General features: G+C 36.7%; 2 protein-coding genes and 1 pseudogene across 2 annotated transcripts; 2 read left to right on the forward strand and 1 right to left on the reverse strand.

The window, feature by feature from the left end:
* The first annotated feature begins 9,737 nt into the window (after positions 1 to 9,737).
* Positions 9,738 to 10,341, forward strand: LOC143610055 (mitochondrial carnitine/acylcarnitine carrier-like protein pseudogene; annotated as a pseudogene).
* Positions 10,342 to 11,215: 874 nt separating this feature from the next.
* LOC143610040 (protein HAIKU1-like) lies at positions 11,216 to 12,749 on the reverse strand. The gene has a single exon (XM_077084628.1). It carries the CDS (start codon positions 12,569 to 12,571, stop codon positions 11,465 to 11,467), a length of 1,107 nt encoding a protein of 368 aa, XP_076940743.1. The 5' UTR covers positions 12,572 to 12,749; the 3' UTR covers positions 11,216 to 11,464.
* Positions 12,750 to 13,802: 1,053 nt separating this feature from the next.
* LOC143610041 (uncharacterized) lies at positions 13,803 to 19,914 on the forward strand. Its single transcript, XM_077084629.1, has 7 exons — positions 13,803 to 13,875; positions 13,955 to 14,263; positions 16,934 to 17,171; positions 17,261 to 17,371; positions 17,526 to 17,608; positions 18,334 to 18,391; positions 19,795 to 19,914. Exons 2-7 carry the CDS (start codon positions 13,958 to 13,960, stop codon positions 19,872 to 19,874), a joined length of 876 nt encoding a protein of 291 aa, XP_076940744.1. The 5' UTR covers positions 13,803 to 13,875; positions 13,955 to 13,957; the 3' UTR covers positions 19,875 to 19,914.
* Positions 19,915 to 20,271: the final 357 nt, after the last annotated feature.

A 20,271-nucleotide genomic window follows, 5' to 3' on the forward strand; every position in this document is an offset into this window, starting at 1 on the left:
CACGAATGTCAGTTAGACAATGGGTGACTATGTGGAATAAGAACCACCAGTATGGTGGAAGATAACTCATTTCAAGGCTCCTCCATTCCGTGTCGTATCCCATCTGTTCAACAAACCCAACCAGCTTCTTCTTGTTTCCCCTTTCATACGTATAATCTGGCTGGTCAGCAATCTTCAGTACCTGTCTAATGTCTGCTTCTAAAATAGTCAACTCTTGTCTTGCCACGGTTGTTGTGAAGGATAGAGAATCATCGGCAACCTTGGCAAACGCCCAGAAGTCCAAGACCCATTTATAGTATACAGCTGGGTTGGCGGTGATAGCATAGGCAAGGGGTGATTGCTGGAGCCCTTTGACCATTGAAGTGAATGCTTTGTCTGCCTTTGCCTTTGGCAGCCTGAGAGTACAAAAATTATTATGACCCTGAAAGTTAAACCAAGAGATCATGCGACTCATCATTGAGAAGTGAACAAAATAAATAGGATATATACATAAGCATTAAGTATTTACACATTATAAGTTAAAAATATATACATTTTAGTTTAAACAAGTGATAAGTTAGTTTTAGTATGTTCACAAGTTAATTAGTCTATAATGTACAAAGATTAAGTCCAAAACAGTCCAAGAGTCCAAACAGTTCATTTGTTCAAAAACAGTCCAGTAGCTTCAGGTTTAAGATTTTGGAAAATTTTCTAAGTGTTGGTTTTTCGCATGAGGCCTTATTTCGCTTCGCATTGAGTCATGCGAAGCGAAACATGCAATCCATTCGCTTCGCATAAGGTCAAGCGAAGTGAAACAGAAATATGTTTCGCTTCGCATAACTAAGCGAAGCGAAAAACCCATCCATGCGAAACCTTGTACTTAGCCCCTTTTGATCCTCCCTTTTCTTTTCACATGTCGCCTAGATGCGAATTAAGTTTCTGGAAAGTTTGAGCTTGAATCTCCTTTGTTTACTTGGTCAATTTGTCCTTAGAACTTTTGAACAAAAACTTAACTCTATAAACTTTACACAAACAACCCTAATTCAAATAATTAATGATGATAATTAAGATCAATAAGTTTGACAACAGATTATAGACACTATTTTGAACAATCACACATGAAGATCAGCCGTAGATCTGTCCGACGGTTCATCTGAACCGTCGTCTCGATCCACGAGAACCCAGAAACATGAAGATGAAATGATTTATGGTGTTCTGATGTTATACCGATGGTGGATACTCATGATTCAACGGCATGTTTGTGATTATGAGGGCCGGATTCTCTGAGAAATAGAAGAAGATTAGGGTTAGAAGGTTTGAAGATGAGAGAGAGAAGAGAGTAAAAGATAAAAGTTTTTGGTGAATAGTGAAAGATATTTTAGGTTTCCCTTATATATAGGGTCAGCCTATCTCGCGATAAGGTCAAAACATCGTGAGTATTCACCGAAAATACACTCTCAGTCCTCGGTCTTTAAAACAATTTGCATTTTCAAACCCGAAAAATATTTACCCACCGAATCCACACACTTGATTATTTATAATATTTTCTTTTGTTGGTCCACAAGCGTTAACGTTTGTACGATTGATCTCTTTTGTCAAAACAAAACATAATAGAAGAAGACACTAAAATAAAATTAAAATTAAAGATAAAATAAAATAAAAATAAAATTTAAAATATTAAACTATACAGATACCAAAAAAAACAAATTAAAAATTTAAAGCATTTTAAAGTTAAAATCAATAATATTAAATTAATTTACATAGTTCTTTTCTTTAGTTAATGTACAAAGAACGATCACGACATGGAATCATATTGATTTGCAAAGCCCTAGATTGCGTTTCCATTTTGAAATTATTGTGACACATGTTCATCATTGACTGTAGATAGTGTCCTCCTTTTTAACTTGACAAGTGTTTTGATGCCAAAAATGATACGTTTGAAGTACAATTAGGCACGGTGCTTATGTGGTCCCCACTTAATCAGACATGTTACTGATTCCATCATATCTCGGGCCTACTTTGTGTTAACATATCACCTCAACTTGACTTAAACCTTTCTTAGTTGATCACAGTACTCTTATTAACAAACTTGACTTATTGTACACTGTACACATGACACTTTGTGCTTTGCACACTTGAATCGATCTAGAAAGATTAAAATAAAGCAGAAGTTCAGGCCATAACAATCAGGTCGGATAATACCATATTATCGCGCAGAGAAAGTCCAAGGCTTGAACAAAAGAAAGAAAATAAAACAAAGCAAAAGACTCAGGGCCTTAACAATCAGATCTTGTATGACTACAAACATAGAAAGTCCAAGGCTTGAGTCGAAAATAAATGAAGAAATAAAGCAGAAGTTAAAATTCCTAGAACTGACTCTTTTTCTAACTCTTTTTCTTGATTTTTCTATTTCTTTTCTGACTCTTTTGTTTTCCTTTTTCTTGCTTTTCTTGACGCTTTACTTGACTTAATGAAAATTAAAATTGACATATATTTCATAAGACGACTGTGATCAGGTAAAGAGAGGCTTGGGTATGACATGTATAGTTACATTTTTGCCTTCATGAATATGACTTTACGGAATCATGCAACCGCTTCATAATCGTATATCCACTAGTACCGGTAGGCATTTAGGTTTATATCATCCAACACTTACTTGTTTGTCAAGCCTACCTACACATCTATGAATGACCTTGTAGCCTTTTGTTCTATTCTTTTAACGCGCTAGAATCATTACAAACCAATGTACTATCATTTTCCAGGGGTCGGATCAATTTCTCAACATTTGAAAATTTTAATTATCTAACTCCCTCTAAGCAGGAGCTCCCTCTAAACGGGACAATTCCTTTTAGATTTTCTTAAAATTAATATAAAATCTTTTTGGTAAATCAAAAGATTTGTTTTTTTGTTTTTCTAAAAGTAAATTTAAAATCTTTTTGGTGAGTTAAAGTTAACTCATTTTCTCCCTCTAAAAGTGTGACATATTTGAAAAATATTTACAGTTTTAAAAACTAAAAGATAAGATTTACTCAAAAGAGATCATGCCCAAACACTCAACGAGAAACAAAAATCGGGCACGACTAAAAGCTTTTGTGAAGAGATCTGCAAAGTTATAGTCAGTATGGACCCTTTTTATGTCAACAAGCTTACGATCATAACAATCATGAATAAAGTGTATTCGGATGTCAATGTGCTTAGTCTTTGAGTGTTGGACCAGGTTTTTAACAATTGCAACGGCCGCCTCATTATCACATTTGATCGTTGATCCATAGAAATTCAAACCATAATCCAGCAGCTGATGCTGGATCCATATCACTTGTGAGCAGCAGCTGGATGCAGCAATGTAGTCGGCTTCTGCTGTGGAGGTGGACACGGTGACTTGTTTCTTGCACTGCCATGAGATCAACCGATCTCCCAGGAATTGACATCCACCAGATGTAGACTTTCTGTCCAAGTTGCATCCCCCATAATCACTGTCGGTGTAAGCATGAAGTTTCAAGGGAGATTCCTTTGGATACTAAAGACCCAATCGTGGTCTACCCTTCAAGTATCTGAAAATACGCTTGACAGTTGTCATGTGAGATTCTCTCGGGTCTGATTGATATCTGGCACACTGACAAACAGGGAACATGATGTCCGGTCTGCTTGCATTGAGATACATCAGAGAACCAATCATTAACCTGTAAAGGTGTTGATCGACTGGTTTTCCCGATGGATCAGGAGCTAGAAACCAAATCATTAACCTGTAGTTGAACTTCTCTCGATTGATTTCATGAATGATGATGAGTCCTTGAAACCAAATCTCTGAACAATGTCTTGAACGTACTTTTCTTGGTGAATCAAAGTCCCGTCCTTCTTTTGCTCAACTTGTAAGCCCAGGAAGAAAGTCATCTCCCCTAAGGAACTCATCTCAAATCGTTGTTGCATAACCCCAGAGAACTCCTTGCACAGATCCTTATTCGTGGACCCGAAGATGATGTCGTCAACATAAACTTGAACCAGAATCAAATCATTGCTGACCTTCTTGACAAAGAGAGTTTGATCGATGATTCCTCTCTTGTAACCATTTTTCACCAAATGATCAGCCAGCGTGGCATACCATGCACGAGGTGCCTGATGAAGACCATATAGTGCTTTGTCAAGGCGGTAAACATGATCAGGATGAGTTGGATCCTCAAAACCTAGAGGTTGACTGACATAGATTTCTTCTTTTACTTTCCCGTATAAGAAAGCAGTCTTCACACCCATTTGATACACTTTGAAGTTCATGTACGAGGTGTATGCCAAAAAGATGCGAATTGCTTCCAGTCTAGCCACCGGTGCGTAGACTTCATCGTAATCAAGACCTTCACGTTGCCAAAAACCTTGTACAACAAGCCGGGCTTTATTTATGATAATCACCCCCTTGTCATCCTTTTTATTTCGGAACACCCATTTCGTTCCGATCGGCCTTTTATTTTATGGTTTCTTTACTAGCCTCCAAACATTCAGCTTCTTAAACTGTAACAGCTCTTCTTGCATGGCCTCTACCCAGGAGTTGTCCTTTAGTCCGACTTTGTAGTCCTTGGGTTCCACCTGAGAAATAAAACAAGCAAAAAGACATCTGTTAATGTTACCGGAAGTACTGCGTGTTTGGATGCCAGCGGACGGATCTCCAATGATGTTCTCAGTCGAATGTCGATGATGAATTGGCAGCTGTGGAATTTGGTCGACATGCTCGACTGGTGTTGCCTCAAGTTGGATGGTCAGGCTCTCTATGGGATGCAAGACAGTGGTAGCAGGGACAGAAACACTCGGTTGAGGATTAGTTTCATCTTCTTGTGGTTCAACCAAATGTTCTGCATCAATGGGACCTTCCCATAGGTTTTCATAGAACGGAACAGCAACAGCTGGAACAGAAGTTGTGTTGGTGGCAACAGCTGTAAGACCCCGAACCCCGGGAGCCCCACAGTTGATATTCATACAAAATATTATTTAAAGTAATTAAACTTGAAAACGATTTCTTCCATTAAAACAAACGTCTCAGAGTGTAAATTCAGCGGAAAACATAAATTGTAAGATAAGTTCCCTAAAACCCGGGAATTTTGCCCAAAACCAATTTTAAATGTAATTCATAAAACTATTTAAAATCAAATTGTTCAAAGTACGTTCTTCCATCCACATATGCCCTTCACCGTCCAAGTAGCTTCGTGCACGTCCAAGCGATAAGGCATCCTCTTCCTAACCTGAAACTCACACTAACATGCACACAAAGTCAGCTTGAGCTGAGTGAGTTCAAGTTTTAAGTAAATAATATCAGTAATAACAAATATGGTAGTCATACCAAAAGTTTTTAAAGTAAAAAGAGTGCATCCATTAAGTCATCGTTACCGAAGACTAAACATTCTCATACATACATATATCAAAGATATATATATCAACATCCTTTCAAGTACATCCCATATAACAATATATATATAACATCCACGTATAACATTCAGGGTCGAGCAAACGTACAACCCAAACACGTAACATTCAACGCATGCAAACACAAAGTAGGCATACGCAACATCCGTAGTCGAAACGACTACAACTCCGCCAAATAGAGGTCAAAAAATAATGTATATATATATATATTAGCATCCCAAGGCCTACCATATACTAGCAAGCCTATATAAAACCGTTTAAAACATTTCATCAAGTGAGAAAACACTTAGGCGTGCATGCCAGCCCAAAAATTTAAAAAAGTAAAAAGGGCACCATGAACTCACCTGACACAAGACGCGGATTCACCACGAGCTAGAGAATCCCTAAGAAATCCCAAAACTCAAAACACCTGTCGGTTTACATTCAAACAATACTAATGACATCAAGATGACTCGTTTATCCTACGAGATGTTCTAACATGGTTCGAGTTACCTAAACCCTCGACCTCATCAAACTTAATCACAACAACCCCCGAGGTCTCACATTCACCAAAACAACCCTTAGGTACTCCCGGGAATAAAGAATTCCCAATTTGCCCCCGGGAGCACTACGTGACACTAACACGCGCGTTTAGGAGTCGTTTAGGCCGTTAACATCCAACTCAGCCCCGTGTGGACCCATTATGATAAAATCACAGCCAACAATTCCACACGACGCCACACGAGTCAAATGGGTCGGTAACCCGCAAGTACAACGCACCAACTATTCAATAAACACAATTGCGCGTTGTACCGACCCGTTGGAGTAACCGACAACCAATTCAGCCCCATAACTTATAAAAATGAATTTTGAACAGCCTGTACATCAAACCAAGTGTCCCCGAGCTGAATTGGTCGTTAATCACTTCAACCCTCGCGTTAAACGCACCAAACTACAATTCTAAACAACCGAACATAACAATCAAACTACAACTAGTTGATCAACTTAACGAACACCTATGAACATGATCTTTAAGTATGATATACGGGACATACCTAGGAAGATTGTGGTGCAAAAACTCACTTCAAACAGCCCCGATAAGAACACAATAGAACATCCACCGGTTAAGCCTAAAACGAACTTATCGATCATAACAAGTAAAACGTGCAGGTTTTAGCATGCGAAGATGGATTTAATTATATAGGATAACCTTTGAAATAAATTATTAAATTTTTACCAGACTTTAGTAAATGTCTTAGGTTTATAAAAATATTTTTATTATATTTTTCTAGCAGACACAAAATTCATAAAAATTCCTCCAACACAGAAAGGTATGTGCAGCTATTTCAGTGCGCAACAAAATGGTTTTATTTTTATAAAAATCATTACCCAGCCAAATTAAATGATTCCAATTGGGTTTGGTTGCTAACTCAAAATACTAACTTCCAGAAGTAAAACCAACCAATTTGGACCTGTCGAAAAAGGGTTATGACGTCGGGAAGACAGACCAGAATCCGTCATCCCGCATCAGCTTTGACACTCGATTTTACAAATTCATAAAAATCATTCAAATCTCGTCCAAAAATTACGTATTATACCTTTCTGGAAACTAGACTCAAAGTAGAACATCATGGAATCAAGAATCGATCAAAAACAATAGATTATCATCGCGTTACAGACCCTACAATAAATGTATACGAATCTGTCAGCAAACTGTTATCATCAAAACTCAACCTTAACGACCAATAAGCGCGTTAATATGATCAATTAAGGTGTAAAAGACATGGGGAATCATAAAACCGACCTTAAAAATTGAAGTTTTTATAGTTGAAACACGGCTGGACAGAAGATTTTCGAGCAGGGGGGTCTTGAGTCCAATCGGCTGCCCTAGGGTTAGGAGTTAGGGTTTTTTTTTAATATTATGATATAAAATAAATTACACTCTAGTCCCTCCAGTATGAAGTGTGTAGCAACTTGGGTGGAAAGTCACATAATTTTAACGTACCGGGATGACGTAAAGGCTCCCGAGAAACGTCGGTTAAATCCCGAGAATAATACATACTTTACAAGCTTTACTCTTGGAACCAGAATTAACGGGCGTTACAGAATGTATATGTAAATGTGACAACTAACATACATAAAATATAGATATACCTTTTGTTGGTCTGAGATTAGTGTCCAACCCTTTCCACCATCACTGACTTCCAGACATTTCCTCAGCTCATCCATAAACTACTCCCAACTTTCATTATTTTCACCTTCAACAACAGCCCATGCTACAGGATACATCTGGTTATTTGCATCCCTACCTACAGCAGCCAGTAAAATACCTCCTAGAAAGGTTTTAAGGAAACACCCATCTAGGCATAAAACCTTCCTACAACCTGCTAGGAATCCCTTCTTCAAACTATCAAAACACACAAACAACCTGAAAAATAAATTTTAATGATCAAGATGAATTTAATAATTTATTACTATCTAATGATGAAAATGAAATTGAACCTGAAGAAAGACTCCAATGATGAAGATGCATCTGAATCCTCCCTTAGGAACCCTGGTGGGGCAGTTAGGAGTTCAAATGTTGAACTTGGGTTAGCATTCCTTAAAGCTGCTATGTATGATGCAAGTTTGCTGTAATGGTCCCTCATGAACCCATGAAGCTTCTTATAAGCATTCCTTTTGGCGTTATAAGCCATCCATTTATTTATGATCACCTTATACTTTTCTCTAACAGCTGTTTGAATGTCTTTAGCAGACCAGTTTGGTTTAGTCTTGAACATTGGCAAAAACTCATTAGCAATGAAGGTAGAAGTCAATTGCCTATTCCTTATCATGTTCCTTTGGTAGTTGTGCTTGCCCTTTACTCCTTTAACAATATAACAACTTTTGCCCTTATGAAATAAACAATACAAACTAAATGGACACCCTTCCACACACTTGATACCTAATCTCCCGCCTCTGTTCTTGTTACTGTCACTAATGAATAGATTTCATTTGTCACAGCATATTTCCTAACAGCATCTTTAAAAGCATCCCTACTAGGGAACCTTATTCCAACAACCCACTTGAAATTGTCCCACTTAGTTTGGTTACCTACAACTGGAACATCTTGTCTGTACTTGTTCCCTCTGATGTTATCATCTTCACTCTCTCCAGGTGAGTTAACATCACCATCTGAATCCTCATAACTACTATATGTATCTAAATATGAGGGCCCTGCATCAGCATCTCCTTTCAAGCAGTCCTCAACCAAGTTACCAGCATCTCTAGATTCTTTCAAACACTCCTCAAGCACCTTCTTTTGGGTTGCAACAACCTCTTCACGTACTTGTTTTCTTGCAACAATTGACTCTCTCAGTTCTTCATCATCAGATCCATCATCATCCAAATTTACATTGTAAGACTCATCATCAGAATCATCACAATCTTCATCTGACTCATCATCTAAGCTACTATCAATTGGTGGTGAAGTATTGATAGTTGGTGGTAGTTCAAATTTAGTAGTTGGAGTTAACTGTCTTCTTGCATTAGCCTTGGTGATGCCTACTTGTTTTCTTGCTGTAAGCTTGCTGTACCTCCCAGGGCTCAAGCAAGATCCAGTTTGTGTTACAAAAATGGTTGGCTGGGATTGAAGGTTAGTATGCACTGTTGGATGAGATAGAGGGCTAGTGGGCTAAATAATGCGTTGGGTAGTGGGTTGGGCTTCAGTGTTAGTTGGCTGGGCTTAAGGATTATTGGGCTGCATAATGGGTTGGGTAGTGGGTTGGGCTTCAGTGTTAGTTGGCTGGCTTGAGGGGTAATGGGCTGAGATTCAAGGTTACTAGGCTGTGGTTTCGGTTTCCTTAGCTTTTCAGTTTGAACGTATATAACTAACCTTTCATCAGCTCCAACCAAAGATGCCATCTCATTTACTACTCCATCACTATCTAACAGTTTTACCCGACCATCACCAGGTATCAAGCAATACATGAACAAATCTTCTTTCTTTACATATGAACCATAATCCATTGCATAACCTAGTAGCTCAAAATACGAAAGCTTATCAACATCTAACCCTAATGATGTTTTTCCCCCAACATACCTTAATCTTGGAGGATTGACATCAAATTTCCCACCAGTCTTGAAGTCGATGTTGATGTTATCACCCATCGGAGTTCAATCGTCGAGCAATTAGGGTTTGTTCTTCGTCTAAAGAAATTAGGGCTTGTTCTTCGTTGAGTAAAAGAGATGGAATCTGTTTTGTTTTTTGTTTGTGTTATACTTAAAAAGATCTTAATAATCCTTAATACACAGTCAGCCGCCACGTAATCTGCCACGTAAGAAGTTTTTTGACAGCTGGGATGGCCACATCAGCAATGGACTAACCTCATTATATGATTTTACAACTTCTAACAACAAAAGCACACTCCAGCACTACTTTCTACAACTGGTTTGATTTCAAATTGATTCTGATTTTCAAAACGCACATCCAAACACCCCTAACCATTCTAAATGCAGATTGCAGACTAGTCGGTGCAGGAGCCGGTCCAAGTGCACCATTAACCAATGCAGTGAAGTACAGTGGTCCCATAGATGTAGCCAAGCAAGTCTTGAGGCCAGGAGGCGTGAGAGGTCTGTTCAAATGACAAATGACTAATCCCCACAATGGCCAGTGAAGTCCTGGGGATGCAGCCATGTTTGGTGTCTAGGAGGCCCTGAAACAGTATTTTGCTGGTGGGACCGACACATCAGGTCCAGACCATGGTTCATTGATCTTAGCAGGAGTGTTTCTGGGCTTCTGTTTTAAGAGTGTCATCCAGATCGATGATGATAGAAATCCTTAAATATTCTGGCTCAAATGATGCTGTTAGATAGATGATTAAAAGTGAAGGAGTTGGAAGTTTATACAGAGGTTTTGAACCTGCAACGGGAAGAAATGTCCTGACTAATGCTGCTTGTTTTTTAGCTTATGAAGTTGTACGGTCGAGCCTTGGTTGATCTTAAAGGGTTATTCTTATAGTATTCGCTTTGCATTTTACAAAGTATACTACTGGCAACAGTTTTGACTTTGAGTACTTTTATTTGTTGTTTCATGGTAGCCGTTCAACCTTTTAAAACAAAAAGATCTTAAAATAATGTATTTTATGTTACTTGGCTTTGTTGTCTATTTCCTTGTCTTCAAATCACATCTACTCAATTAAACAAAGTCAATTCATGATCTTGACAAATCATATTCCTTGAGCCACACCATTAAGTTCAATATGTGTATGAACCATAGGCTTGTAAACAAACACAAACAGCACATGCTCATGTACGATTGTGCGTTCATTTAATTTTAATCGAACAACGATCGAACACAAACAATTAGACAAGCAAGGATCTCTTGTTTGCGTTTGTTCATTAAGGAAAGGAGTGTGTTCGTGTTTGTTTTTAACTTTTATGTTTGTTTGTTGATAGTATAAATGAACATATCTTAACAAAGGGAGACCAATTCAAAAGTAAATGTGAGAACAAATCTTCCGGGCCTTATAAAATAATAAAACAAGACTAAATTATAATGGTCCTAAAGTTTTTTTTAGTGAAGATAAAAACAATTAGACTTTAAAAACATAAATCAATTAGCATAAATATTTGTCCATGCTTGTCCATTTATTGAATAAACGAACATAGAAGAACTTCCCGCCAAACAATCCACAAATAGTTCATTGAGCATTCGATTCATTTACAGGCCTAATGACCATTAAGCTTCACATAAAAGAACAAATTTCGATGGCCATAAACATATCTTGCAACAAGTCTGCAAACAGTAAAAAAAATCTATGAAATTACTAAACAGAGATGAATCTCTTAGCAGACAACCTACATAACAAATTCAAAGTTGACTCGAACCATCGGTCAACCACCTAACGTAAAACTTTTTCAAGAAATAAACGGATGATCACCGTGACTGTCACCAACTATATAGACTAAAGAAACATTCAAAGTCTATAAACAGAAATCAACAACAGAAAAAAAAACAACTTCAAAGTGACTATTTTACAGCCAATTTACCTTACGTTAAAGTGCTGCAATCTTGAAATCTTGAATCCATACAAAGTTAGCATCTTTATGCTGTTATTCATCAATCCCTCCATCTTGGACTTGGTAATGAGAAAAACCCGGGCGACGGAAACCCTAATCCTGGTGAAGGTGGCAGTTGAGGCCCTGGACCAAACATTCCCGGTTGAGTCATGGGTGAAAATGAAAAATTTGGTGTTAATGGTGGTGGGTGTTGATATCCGGGAGATAACAACGGATATGGCGATCGGGGAGATAATAAGTTTAGGTAACCGGTCGGTGATGGCAGGAGAAACTGAGAAGTTGGTGATGGTAGAGGCGGTGGCGGCCTGTTTATTCTTGGTGATGGTAAAGCCGGCGGCGGCCCATTCATTCTTGGTGACGGCAAAGGCGGTGGCGGCCCATTCATTCTTGGTGACGGCAAAGGCGGTAGCGGGCCGCCATTCATCCGATGTGATGAAAAAGGCGGCGGCGGTGGGCCGCCATTCATCCGAGGAGATGGTAGTGACGGCACCGGTGGGTAAGGAAGCAATCCAGACGATTGCTGCTGGTACTGACTTTGACCTTGATGATTCTGAGGATTCTGAGGATGAGGCGGTCCTTGAACTGAATCAATGATGGAATGTTGAAGATACCGCATATAAGCAGAGATTGGTGACTCTGCGGTGTTTGACCACCCTATCTGATCAACAGAACCCGGCGGTGGAGCCATAGGTGGCAGCTGTGGTCGGTGTTGACCAGGATATGGCGGCCTAGCAACATTACCACCTCCATTAAACGGAACCGCCCCATTTGGCGGGCGGTGAGGCAGCATCTGCTCCTGTGGTGGCGGTGCATGGTGCATAGCCATTCGCGGTCTAGCAACATTTAGCGGTGTCAACGGCGACGGACGGTTTCTTTGCAAGCGCATACTAGGCGGCTTAGACGAGTTTTGTGGAGGTCTAGGAATGGGTTCCTGGGACTGCCGGGAAGGCGAACCCGTAAGCTGTTGAACAATACTTTGAAAATCATTCTTGTTGATATTATACACTTGAGGCTGAGGCTGTTGTCTAGCCGGACTAGCGAAATTGGGCTGATGTAAAGGACTCTTCCTGATATTCTTGCCAATTTTGTTCACCCCTAAATAATCACTACTACTCCTATTCCTCGAATAATCAGAATTATTATCCATCTTTTCAGATAAAAATCAAACCTTTTCCCCCAAATTACCAAACCCTAACCCTAACAATCTGAATCAACTTCAACTCCATACATAAGAGCTAATAAATGAAAACCCAGTTAGCAATCGAGAAACCGAACACACCTATGGATCGAATCGAGTTCAATTGCAGCAGAAACAAGGTTCGATGTCTGTGTTGTGAGGCGGAAAGCGAAGTTAGGGTTGTAAACTTTGTGGGATTTGAATGTTTCTTTTCTTTAGGGTTGAAAATTAAGGAAGGAGTGTGAAAGAAACCCTAAACATACGGGAGAATGAGATTTGGGGATTTGGGGTCAATGGATGGATGATTAGGTTACAAGGGCGATTGTCATTGGACAAATTGTCTCGTCTCATGTGACGCACTCCATACGTTTAAATGTTTGTGTTTTCTTTATGTTTTTTAAACGCAAATTGAATTTTGTTATTTTTAAATCCAAAATTTAATCTGTGACCACCGACAATAATTCACTCTCATGATTACTTTCATTTCATTCACTTTCAGTAAGCTTATCGGGTACCGATACCGAAGGATTCAGGATCGATCCGTTTGGTAGTATTTTAATGATTTTTTGTCTTCAGTGTCAAGATTTCGATTTTATATTTCTGTTATTTGTATCATCCTGTGTATTACATGATAACTAAAGCTAGTTGTTTTTATAAATAATTTGTTTTTGCAAGTTTGTTTTTAAATAAAAGGAAAAGAAAGTTTATAAACGGTTAATACCAAACATTTATATGTTTTTCTTTTCTAGGTTTAAATAAATAATTGAAGTTGAAATCCATTTTCAAAGTAGTGTCGTGGTATAAATCATTGGTTTTTCAATTGAAACTCAGGTTTGATCCTTACATACAAAACTTTGGGATGACATGCGCGGCTCAATGAGAAAAGAATGGGAACTTTGTGATATCAGTTACGATTCTGAGGGGCGTCCAGATTTTACCACACGGGCCTTCGGACGGTATGTTTCTCCATAACTATATATATAACTTGAAGGCGCTTAAGGACTATATACGGCCGGGTTGGATCGACTAACGGTAGTTTTTTTGATATTGGGTCACTCCGTACGAAATCCATGTTTGTGGTCGTAAAAAAATAATGATGGCAGTAGTAGTACTAATAATAATAATAATAATAATAATAAACAATTGAAATAAACTTGAGGGCAAGTCAATTGGTCAAAACTTAACCCCATCAAAGAAAGCTTCACCTCAAAACCCATCTTAAACCTCACAGCCGCCACCAGCACACTCCAATCTCCGCCGCTCTTAAATCCAAGGTAAACCCACTTCCGTTTTTCACAATTACCCATATGGGTTCTCTAATTATGCACTAATTTGAATACCCATTATCAGTAGAACATGGTGAGACCGTATGCAGTTAACGGGCGTAAAAGAAAGAAATCAAAATCCGAACGATACGATAAAGATTCAGAAGAAGAAGAAAATACAGGGTTTGTTTTAGAAGAAGAGGAAGAGGAGGATGTCCAGAAGAAATTGAAACCTGGGGTTACAGAAGAATCAGATGAAGCGAAAGCAGAAGAAGCTGCACAAGAACTGGCGGGTATTCCGGTTTGTTTGGATGGGCAACAGGGGAGTGATAAGAACAGTCCAGGGGTTATATTCATTCTTGAAAAGGCTTCTTTGGAAGTTGCTAAAGTTGCCAAGGTTAGTTTTTTATTTTTTGGTTAAAGTTTGGTGCTTTATTATTATTTGATTGATATTGGTTGATAGAAGTTGTGATAATGCTAGTTGGGAATTGCAAGATTACATTTTGTTTGTTTTTGAAAAATCTTGACGGTATTGATTATTGAACTCCCTTTAAGTGTGCCTTTAGTCGGAGGAGACTTTACTGATAATTCATACAATTAGGGTGTACAGTAGACACACATATACATATATAGGGGGGGGATAGAAAGAGAGGTGATTTTGCAGCTACATAAATGTCTTACAGTTAAATTAATATGCGCATGTGTTTATGCGTTTCTCACTACTTAAAATTTGGTTTTTATTGAATGTGGGCGTGCTGAATGGGTCGTGTTCACTGGTTTAACTCACATGAAGTGGAAAATTCATGTCAGATATAAGCACCCAAACACAACACAAATATATGACACGAACACGCCACGTTTAACTTGAATTCATTTTTTTCCCAATATTAGTATTTTAAAGTTTAAAGCTACAATTTTACAACAAAAAAATCAAATGTATATAAAACAATTTCATTTTAATTATAAAATCTTATATCAAATTCCTCTTGCAAGTTTAACATTTTTGGCATAAATTACCCAACCAATTTAATTTTTGACATACAAGCATTCGATAAACTATCAATCAATCGTACCAAGTGGAAGCCCACCAATAGCAAAGCTATAAGTAGGGTTTGGGAAGGGTGGGATGTAGGCACACCGTACCTCTATCCCAGAGAATAGAGAGGTGGCTTCCAGAGAGACCCCCAGAGACCCCCAGCTCCGAAAATCATATGTATGAGACAATATAAAAGAAAATCAAAGTTCAACACTAATCTACCTATTCTAATAAAGTAAAATAAATGTGGACAATTGTCATGTTTTGGTTAATTCTCACAATTTTTTTCCCTCCAAAACTAATATATGTAATAAATCAATAATTATTCACTTTCCTTTTACACTATATTTATATAATATCTATATATTTTTATAAATATAAATATTAACATATTATTTTACTATATATTTCAAAATACATGGTGAATTCCAAAAATCAACAACACATCATGTTGCTCAGATGAAAATTTTTTTGGGTTTTTTGTGGAAGTTAAATTTGATTTTACGGGTCAAAAGTTGGTAAATAGATTGTTTGGTACAAGTTAACTACATTTAGGCAAAATTTGTTACGGGTCAAAAATGAAAATTTTGAGTACTTTTAAAAGTTTGAGAATGCAAAATAGATTTATCCTCAAATTTGTTATGGGTTCAAAGTGTTGACTTTAAAATGTCAAAAGTATGAAAGTTAGAATTTTAAACATGATTTGGGTTTCAAGTTTATTTTTAAAGGCATTTTTTGAAATAATTAAAAGGTTCAGGATTTGACAAGTTGACTATTTTTCCCTCAATTATTAAAATTTAGGAAAATATTGCGAAGACTTTCAACTTGCCTATCAATACTTCTAACTTTTATCAAATTTGAAATATTTATGTTAACATTAATTTTTCCTTCAATGGTGATCAGAACGTTGTGTGGGAAGCATGTCATGCAAAACTATGCTCAAATGAAACAAAATATTCACAAAATTGAACGGGTTACCATGTTATTTTTTATGTTGTCATTATGGCAAAGTCAAGAAGTCCTCTGAAACTTATCAAAATCTTTTTTATGGTGTGGCTTAAAAAAACATAGTTCTTGAAGAACATTCATTGCTACAATTTAATATCATACTTTCCTTTGATGGGTGGTAAATTGATAAATATATCAATAAAGGTAACGTCTCTTTTGTATTTAGGCTGAGTGGTTAGAACTACTACCGTATGAAATTTTATTGGTTCATAACCAAAATTCTTTCAATTATACATATATGACACCGAGAATTTTTTTTCAATAGAAAGAAGCATTCTCAGGTACGATTTTGCACGGGTATTCTTTTTATTAAGTTCATTTAAAAAAATCATTTTGTGATATAAATAAAATCAATTTATGTACACATTGTATAGATACAAGCATAGATGCAATACATTTTATTTTCATATACGCTATGTAATTATTTGTTTTACTTATGATTTTATAATTTGAATTTTCCCGTGTGTGACACGGGCTCTAAAACTAGTATAATAATAACACATAATAATAATAATAATAATAATAATAATAGTAGTAGTAGTAGTACATAAATAGATAAAAAATAATAATAAGAACAAAATACAAAATAGAAATGTCTGGAGATGTAATATGAAAAGAAATAACATAATGGGGCGTGATAAAAAAGAATGTAAGGATAAGCCCCTAAGACATTACTTTATCACTACAAGTCTTTAACCATTCTACGTCTCCAAGAATTCCTATCCTCAACCATGTCCTCAAAGAGGTTCAAGTCTAGCAAATTATGCCTCTACCCCTCGGCCCCTCCTTCCCTCTATTTGATAAACTAAAATAGTAAAATAGAAAAGTAATTGGGTTAAATTGGTCAACCCGCGAACTCGTCGGGATGACACAAACACGACCCATTAGCTTAACGGGTTTGTGCACTTGACCCGATGCATTATTGTAATGGTGGATTGCTAGAGTTTTACCTTTTTGAGGTTATTTTGTAGTTGGTTTTTATTTGTAGTCATTTATTGATGCGTTATGCATGTGTTTGTTCAGAGTTATCAATTGTTGAATTCAGAGGATCACGCCAACTTTTTAAAGAAAAATAACCGAAACCCTGCTGAGTACCGCCCCGACATTTCTCATCAAGCAATATTGAATATTTTAGATAGCCCACTGAATAAAGCTGGTAAATTAAGAGCTTTGTATGTGAGAACCGAAAAGGGCGTACTTATTGAAATAAAATCGCACGTTCGTATTCCAAGGACGTTTAAACGTTTTGCTGGAATCATGTGTAAGTTCAACTGGAGTTTATAAACAAATGTTTATTACTTGTTTGACTTTCTTAACTTTTGACTGTGTTGACTTTCTTGATGTTAACAGTGCAATTGCTTCAAAAACTGAGTATTTCTGCTGTTGGAAAACGGGAAAAGCTTTTGCGTGTGATCAAGAATCCTGTGACTCAGTATCTCCCTGTTAACTCACGCAAGATAGGTTTGTAATTTTGACTCGGTCTTGTTAGACTTTAAATGGTTTACATAAAGCGCTTTGTCAATATTCCTTTCACAAAAACCTTTTTTTTTACAAATTTACATTTTTACTTGCTTTTAAGTTACAAAAATATATCTGATATTGTTTTGTGGAGCAGGCTTTTCACATAGTTCAGAAAAGTTGGTTGATATGCATGACTACGTGGCTTCGGTGGACAAAGATGCAACTCTTGTTTTTGTGGTATGTAATTCTACAAGTAATATAGGGTTAATTTATTTTAAATTCAATCTTTGACACTTTGAACCACTGTGTTCAGTCTTTTGTTGCAAACAAATCATTGTTAGAATGCTAAAAGAAACTTTTTTTGTAATAACTTGTGATTTTAGACAAATTTTAAATGATAGCGGAGAGTTCATTTCATAATTGTATTAAATTTTGTATTATTTATTATAAAATTGACTAGAATGAATGTAAATTTCAATACTTTAATGTAATTTTTAAGAACTATGATTTTGACAGTCTTTTATTAAAATGCATATATGAGCATTCTGTGCATGTGTGCCCATTTTTATATTTTTTTAATAAGATTCAGGGGAGATAAAATCAGAGAAAGAGCAGGTAGAGATAAATAAACATACTTTTCTCATAGGTATCTTTACGACATTCGTATTTAACATACTATTGGTTCTGAAAAGAACACGTCAGTAAATAATATTTAGGAAAAGTATCTTACTTGGCATTTTATCGTCTATCAAACCTGATTATTGCTGCTAAGTTTCATGTTTTTTAATTCTTTTGGCATTTTATCGTCTATCAAACCTGATTATTTTTGCTAAGTTTAGTGTTCTTTAATTCTTTTGGCATTTTTAAAAGAGATGTTATGGTTGCAACAAAAAACTGAGTTTGGTTGGTCAAAGGCTCATATCAGTAGTTAGAAAACAATATTTTAACATATTTATGATCAGTTTGGTGCAATGGCCCATGGCAAAATTGAATGTGACTACATAGAGGATTTTATTTCAAGCTTCTTAAGTGATGATCCGAGCAGGGTTTACTTCATCTAGCAAAGGTGTTCTTCAAGTCGAGCATAGTTTGCTTACTAGAAAACCCTTGACTAAACCAAGCTTCTGAAGCCAAGTATTTGGAAGATCTAGCAAGGTTTGATTAATAAACAGTATTCAGAGCATGCTTGTTGAAAGTGATCAAGAAATATTCTAAGTACTTTCTCTAGCAAGGTTCAACCCCGAGTAAGCTACAGTGCTACCAGCACAGTTCAAACAGTGTTACCAGCACACTATGGTTTGCTTAAATAAGTTATCTTCTAACAAAGGGTTGAAGGGATTCATGAAGAGCAGTTTGCTTGTAGGACCATATCGAGCAAAGTTTGCTACGGTCAAGAAGATTGAAGTCTGCTATGTGAGTATTTTCTAAGGAAGATACTCTAAGTAAAGTCTACCCGGAGAACTGTTCACCAACACACTTCAAGGTTACCAGGCCTACTCGGAGAAGATAATTGACAGAAAGTCTTCCCGGAAGACCTGTTTTTACACTTAGTGTATTTTTGTATATGTAATTTGATTATGTACCAATCATTAGGGTTTCTATAAGGAATGAGTTATTAGGTGGTGGCAGGCCTATAAATAGAATAATTTAGGGCACGTGTCAATGAGACCAGAAGAGAGAGACAACACGTTACACTTTTCAGAACTAAGAGAATATTTTCTGATATTGAGTGTGACGGTCGTCATAGGATTAGTACGGACAATACATTCCTTACAAGAAACCCTAATCGATTAACATTTTTTGAATCTTTTCTATAAATGGAAATCTTTTGAGTTATTGTTTGTGTTTGTTACATTTATTGATCCTTAAGCAACAACTCTGTTTGTTTTTTATTCCGCCGTTAACAAACAGTTTTCCTTACCTAAAATAGCAACCGCCATTAACCTTCTTGTCGACACATTTATTGTGTGGGTTATGACATTATTGTAAGTGTGAGCGATTAATACAGGACCAGACATTTTACATGGTATATTGATATATGACCTGCATAAAAGTTAATGGTGCAGGAGGCCCAATAATACGCCCTTGCAGAGAAATATAAAATAAGTAAACATGGATAAACAACTAACAATCATATGGGTCAAAAATATCCTAATTTAGCGGTGCGTAGGTTAAGAGAAATCCAAAAAAATATAATATAATGCAGTTTCTCATTCGCTAACTGATTCTATTTGTGATCATAGAATGAATTTAAAGTCACTACAACATTATGAAAATTGGCTGCTTTGGCATACTCACCAAACCAACGCCCACGTGTAATACTAAACTATCATTACATACATAACTTCATATAATGTTACAATCTGCAAACAGTCAACCCCATTTTTTTGTTGTCTTATATTAAATCTTGTACTTTTTTGCAGTATCTGGGTATCCGTTGAGCGCAGCATACTGCATTACAAGGATCACCAATGCGTTGGAGCGCAAACACGGGATTGTATGAACATGTTTTTACGTGTACTTGTAATCTTGATATCATTAGGTTAAAAAGATGAAATTGTTAAGATGACACATGTTTTGATTTGTGATCTGAGTGGATGCTATATTTGGTCGTTTTGATATTAAACTTTTTTTTCATCTCCGCTGTTATTTTTCGAAAACCTAAGAACAATGTAGGGCATTCCCATTGTTTCAGTCAGTAAGAAACTGTAATTTATGTTTTTCTTTCTCTTATAAAAACTCCAAATTGTTGGTTTTGGTTTGGTCCAAAAGGAACCGTTCAATACCAAATCAATTTTAAGTATTATTAACATTTAAAGTAGAAAATTGCATAAACATTTGTACCAGTCCCGCATATCAAATTTGGAAGTATACGCTTTTATTCTGTTCTCACAATGTGA

This window comes from Bidens hawaiensis, unplaced genomic scaffold (assembly GCF_021521415.1).
Source record: "Bidens hawaiensis isolate Kalapana, Puna unplaced genomic scaffold, B.hawaiensis_p1.1 tig00023631_1, whole genome shotgun sequence".
In the NCBI taxonomy this organism is placed as follows: Eukaryota; Viridiplantae; Streptophyta; class Magnoliopsida; order Asterales; family Asteraceae; genus Bidens; species Bidens hawaiensis.

Excerpts from the sequence above, each read along its gene's own strand:
- LOC143610041 (XM_077084629.1), top strand. The coding sequence starts at position 13,958 with ATGGTGAGACCGTATGCAGTTAACGGGCGTAAAAGAAAGAAATCAAAA. Across the intron at positions 17,609-18,333 it reads ATGCAACTCTTGTTTTTGTG|TTTGGTGCAATGGCCCATGG; the intron begins GTATGTAATTCT and ends ATTTATGATCAG. Across the intron at positions 18,392-19,794 it reads CATAGAGGATTTTATTTCAA|TATCTGGGTATCCGTTGAGC; the intron begins GCTTCTTAAGTG and ends ACTTTTTTGCAG.
- LOC143610040 (XM_077084628.1), bottom strand. The coding sequence starts at position 12,571 with ATGGATAATAATTCTGATTATTCGAGGAATAGGAGTAGTAGTGATTAT.